Raw genomic sequence first — 6,000 nt, forward strand, 5'->3', positions numbered from 1 at the left:
TTGAAAACCCAAAACCAAGCATAAATCCACTAAGTTCAACTTCCGCAAAGCCAATTTTGACGGTCTGAACTCAGCTTTAGCGTCTTTCAACTGGGTACATATATTAAGCAATTCATCGTGTGATCAAGCTCTTAACACCTTCTATAATATCCTCTCTGATCTCCTCTCCTGTTATGTCCCTTCTTCCCCTCCCTGCCTACGTTCGTACCCAACTTGGTTCACAACGGAACTTCATATTAACATTCGCTTGAAACATACACTGCGGAAGAAGTTTCGGGCTTTTACAAATGACGCCGACCTTGCTCATTTTAAGGCTATACGCTCTACTGTGAAGTCAATGGTCAGAAAAGCGCGTAAAAGGTACCTATTGAGCATCGAAGCCGCCCTTACCCGCGGTAACTTAAAACCCTTTTGGTCTCACGCTCGCAATTCTCGTAATCCAACTCAATCTTTCCCTTCTTCTATCAGCTTCGCTGACTCCACTGCCAACTCCCCACAACAATCCTGCGACCTTCTCTGCACCTACTTCTCTTCTGTGTTTTCTCCCTCGAGCCCTCCTCCCTCTACACTTTTCATAACTGCAGACTTCTTCGAATCTCTAGCTATTCCTCTCCTTACGCCTTTCTTTGGTTGAGTTCCTCATTGGTAACCTTGACCCCAATGTGGGACCTGGCGCCGATGGACTTCCTAATCTCTTCCTCCTTAATTGTAGAAAATATATTCCCCCTGTGTATAATCTACAACAAAAGTCTAGATGAATGCTACTTTCCCCGTCTCTGGAAAGAGGCCCTTATCATTCCTATCCTCAAGAGCGGAGACCCTTCCCTTGCTGTGAACTACCGCCCCATTTCTATTCTCTCCTCTTGCTCAAAAATCCTAGAAAGATACGCCAACGACTGGTTGACCGCACACTTCGGTCACCTTATTGTCAAAGAGCAGCATGGTTTCGTGAAACATAGATCAACGGCTTAAAATCTTCTGGTCTTTACCAACTTTGTTGCTAAACGCTTGAATTCACGACAGGAGGTACATGCTATTTATACTGATTTCTCCAAAGCCTTTGACACCTCATCTGTCCGTATTTGCTTTACGCAGACGACCTTAAATTGTTTGCCTCTGTTTCGTATCTATTGGACTGTGCTCTCTTACAGTCCAACCTTGATAATTTAGCCCGTTGGTGTTCGGTCAACAAGCTAACACTAAATGTCAACAAATGCCACTGGATGCGCTATTCCCTTAAACTCTCCCCATCATCCTTTTCCTATTCTCTCAGTGGACAACCCCTTTCACTACTGACCTCCTTCAAAGACCTGGGTGTAACATTCGACGATAAACTTCATTTCAATTCCCACTTCGTTGACATCATCAACAAAGCTTCCAAGATGTCTGGTTTTGTCCTACGTTCTTCCTCCGACTTTACCTCAATCCAGCCCTCCTTAACACTCTTCAATTCCTTTGTCAGAAACATCCTTGAATATTGCTGTGTAGTCTGGTCCCCCTGCCGCATCCGTGACGGGCGCACTCTTGAAGCTGTACAACGCGAATTCACCCGGACCCTCTTTTACAAAAAGAACCTTCCACGAGTTGATTATCCGTCACGACTCTGCACCCTCAATCTCCCCTCCTTACAGCAACGCTGTATCTTCCTTGATATGTGTACTCTTTTTCAAACTCTGCAATGCTCTGATGGACTGCTCCGCCAACTCGGATATTACTTTCCGTGTCGCCTCGTCTCATAACACACGTAACGCGGACATTTTTTATGTACCCTTCGCCGAGCTCGAGATTTACTTTCACTTTCCTATCCCGAGGTTTTGCCGATCCTACAATGCCCTACAGCTTGAGTCCTTTAACCCTATGCACCTCTCTAGCTTTAAGCGTAAAATATGCCATTTACTTGCTCCTCCCTCTGAGGACAATATGTAATAAGAAATTTGCTTTCTGTGTATTGTCCTCATTAAATAAATAAATAAATCTATTGACAAAATACGACATTACTTTTTCCCCAATCTAATATTTAGTTATTTTCGTAGTTTATAATTATTTATTCAAATCTTATTAGTTTTATATATTTTTTTTTTTATAATTTCTTTAGCGGTTGGCGCACTTCAAAAACTTAGTAGACGTTGTACCATAGGCTCATTGAGTTCACTGAAAGAGTAGCGCTTTAACGGAAATGTAGTCGTGGGAAGGAGCAATAAAACTGAGAAATTGACTGAACTATCGAACAGATGGTTGCAAACACAATCCGCAGCTGCGGATATTGTTTGGTTTTCCCTCGTGCGATAGCATTCAAAACAGAAAGGCCGAATAAAATATGGACAATTAGCTTTTATATGATTTCGCACGTAGCTTAATATTTAAGTTATTCGAGTGGCATTCTATGTAGTATGTACCATAAAATGATAGGTATATGATTTGGTCTGTTCTATGAAAGAGATGCTTTTTACTTTTATATATGCACCTCTTTAGATATTAACCCTATTCAAGTATTTGTCTACCAATAAAATAAATCATAATTTATGTTGTCAAAATTTATAAGTTTGTATATATCCAAGGATAGTTTAAAATTCCTCTAAGATTCCTACGGAGTGAGTTTTTCTATGAATGGTGGTATGCATTTAATAGCAAGTTGAATGTCATTCTTATTTAGTAAACAAAATACAAAGAATTGGATTATTTCCGCCGCGAATTCAAATTTTTAAATTCATGGGTAAAATATGCTCTTCATATTTCTTGAGGACGAAATATGAAGTACTACAATATCGAAAAATCCATACTAATAGTAAACGAGAGCTTCATGCTACAATCTGTTACATAAGAGCGTGGTCACTGTTAAATAATAACAATTGATTTTCCGAAAATTCGCAAATTTATTGATAATTTAGTCGTCAATACTCAATGCAAACACCTCAGTAGCAAGTCCAATCTCCTGCATTGTCAATTATGGCCTGGCACCGTCGGGGCATACTTTCCACTAGTTTTTCTGCATATTCTACCGGAAAAGACCTCCGAATTTGTCGAGAAAGTTGATCTAAATTGCATGGCTTGCATCTGCGAATCTGCATTTTCATCAGAGCCCACACATTTTTTATGGGATTTGCATCCGGTGACTGAGATGGCCAATCTAAAGTGACAACTCCGTTTTGCGCCTTCCACTCGCTACACGCTCGACTCCGATGTTTCGGATCGTTGTCCTCTTGAACAACAAAGCCTTTTGATATATTTTATTCATTTTTTCGGCATTTAAATTCTCGGTAAATAAGAACAAAGTACCGAAACCTTTGTTTGAGAAGCACCCCCAAGCATGGATCTTGACGGGGTGTTTAACAGTCCGTTGAAGCATCCTACTGGTGGAGGTTGCCCAGGCATGTTTGATGTTCGGAAATGCCCAGAAGGAGGATTCATCAGAAAAAAATTACGTTACTCCAATCGCGGTCGAAGTTTTCCTTCGCCCATTCCACTCGTTTTTCAACGTGTTTTGCACTCAACATTGGTTTTTCCAAAGTACTGCTATATTTCAGTTTATTGGCAAGAAAGTGCCTGCGAATCGTTCTATAAGATATGTCAACACCTTTTGCTTTCAATATCACAGCAGCTCCACTTAAAGTCAAAGTTGGATCTTTCATTTCGAAAAACCATTCAATTGAAGACTAAATTTGACAGAGAGTTGACTTTTTACAAAAAGCATGAAGGACTGAGGTGCCCTCTATGTCATAGAAAAAGAAACAGGACGCTCAGATTTTTTATCTACGTGTAACAGTGACCACGCTCTTATGTAACAGACGTATGATGTAATTTGTAGTATGTGTAATATTGCTTTCATTCCAAAATGTGAAATAAATAAGCAAAGCACCGTTGTTTAGAATGTTTTTGTTGTTTTTTTTTCTTTGTACTGAACGCTGCAAGACCAGCATGTCTTATTCCTTGCACCCAAATAGAGCAAAAGGAAAACGTGAAACACAAAATGGCTTGCAAAAAAAATGTAGAAATGCCCACTTAACACAATTTTTTGCAAAGATTGGTTGTCTTAATTCAGTTTGGTTATGGAAAGTATTTTACATATTGGAAATGCGTAAAAAAAATTTGCCGCCTTCCTATCCCTACCTTCCGTAGCAGAAAAAAAGATAAAAACAACCGACCAATTGTAATCAACTTAGCTCCTTTGCGTCTCACCAACATATCGCCATCATCACTATCATTATATATTTCGAAAAATCGGCGGCAACTGTCCAACCTGATTTCATCATTCCCATCAAAGAATCATAAGCTCAAAAATATGGATACGATAGATTCAGTATTCGAACCAAAACTAAAAATTTCGAGTTCAAGGAGTACAAATAGATCGACCTTCGCAACCATTTCCATTCATCACCAGAGCAAACATTCTCCATCTGAACCTCCGTCATGTTCTTCATCATTTCGAATTTACAACACTCCAACCACTACATACAACACTGCACATGGTCAGTCATTGAAGATGATCAATAATAACAATGTATATGAAATCTATGGGCAAAAACCAGCACCATTGGCAACTTCAGCTTCATCAACAGTTTCTAGCGGAATCGCGAAAAGTATCAGCCGATTGGGATTCATATTTCAACAGCATCAAGTAATAATGGATAATCAAAATGGAAATGAAAATTCTCCCGAGAATATCAATGGAAACTTTTTAGAAGAAAACCTCAATCATATAAATCGCGATGAAGTCCGTGCCGCTGCATTAGCGGCGGTCAATAGTAGCACCAATTCCGCAGCAGCTATTGGAGCGATTCGAATCACTGAGAACCCGCTACCTGAGACTGTGGTCTGCTAGAAAATCAACTTGAAAAATTCATCAAAAGCTGATATTGCACACTTAGTAGGTTGATTAAAGATTTGTAATTCATTTCACAGAAACATGTGCAGCGTAAAATTATATTTGTCACAATGAAATGAAGCTTCTTTCAAGGATACATATCAATTAAGCCATTCAAAATCAATGATAGTTTGCTTTTTCTTAAGGGGGTCATCCCGTGTGCCGGATTCGCGGAATCGAATTTTTTTTTTTGGCATCAATTGTATCTAGATATTGTGTAGAATATATGGGCAAAGTGATTTTTTGATATTCGAAGTCGTTCGGAAATTACAGTGTTAAACACGTGATAAGCCACATGCCAGATTTATATCGATCGCCGTAATAAAGCTCGTATTTATCGATCCGAATGACGTTCGAATGACTTCGCTAAACGGACAAGAATTGAAGCCAAGGCTGTACATGTGTTTCTTCAAGAAACCTAAGTTTTATGGACCTAGGCATAGCAGAATAATGGTCAGTTAATGTTTCATGGCTAAAAATCGCATCCTACTTTTCAAATGCGTTTTTCTCGAAACTGCATGTTGAAAATCGGCTGCCACCATAGCCCAAAATCTATCCAACGAAATTCTTTGAAATTTTCACGACTTATTCAGAACATATTTCTACGGTCCGCAAACTAGGATAATTGCGATTCATGGAGTAGTTTTTTTTTTTATTCATTGAAGGAGTAAAAAAAACACCAAAATTCAAAAAAAAGTTCAACAAGCCACCAAAAATTTAGTTTTTAATATTTTTTAATAATCCTAGTTTGGGGACTGTAGTTAAGTCTGTACGTTAAAATGTCGTTTTCTTTTTTTTTTCCTCTAAGATGATCGCAGCGCCCTCTATCGTGGCAGCAGAAAAACACCTTGTTTTGGAAATGGGTGTATAAATTGCTCTGTATTTCAATAACGAACTATGTGATTCGGTTGGAGAAATTTTTATGCACGCTCAAGATATTAATAAATCTATGGTGAAAAATTCGTATTTGCACCTTTCTCCAGTTCTTCACAAAATAATTCTAAAAAAAGCCAAAAAAAAACGGTCTTCACACGAGATGACCCCCTTAATCATGGTATAATATACAAGTTGGTGGCACATTTTTTCGACACTATGTTAATTTTTCATCTATGAAATAATGATTTATGTAGTTGTACTAT

The 6,000-nt window shown here is 38.7% G+C and overlaps 1 protein-coding gene across 8 annotated transcripts in view; it reads left to right on the top strand.

Annotated features, from left to right (window-relative positions):
• Positions 1 to 5,118, top strand: part of LOC119646899 (protein NDRG3) — a 72,385-nt gene extending 67,267 nt beyond the window's left edge. For 7 of the 8 annotated variants that reach the window (XM_038047557.1, XM_038047567.1, XM_038047558.1 and 4 more), the window contains one exon: positions 4,527 to 5,118. In XM_038047557.1, the coding sequence (XP_037903485.1) occupies positions 4,527 to 4,819 (293 nt within the window). In that variant the 3' untranslated portion in view covers positions 4,820 to 5,118. Of the gene's footprint in view, positions 1 to 2,095; positions 2,533 to 4,526 lie in introns of those variants that run through there. The other variant, XM_038047561.1, reaches the window with a different exon arrangement.
• Positions 5,119 to 6,000: the final 882 nt, after the last annotated feature.

This window comes from Hermetia illucens, chromosome 1 (assembly GCF_905115235.1).
Source record: "Hermetia illucens chromosome 1, iHerIll2.2.curated.20191125, whole genome shotgun sequence".
Taxonomy (NCBI): Eukaryota; Metazoa; Arthropoda; class Insecta; order Diptera; family Stratiomyidae; genus Hermetia; species Hermetia illucens.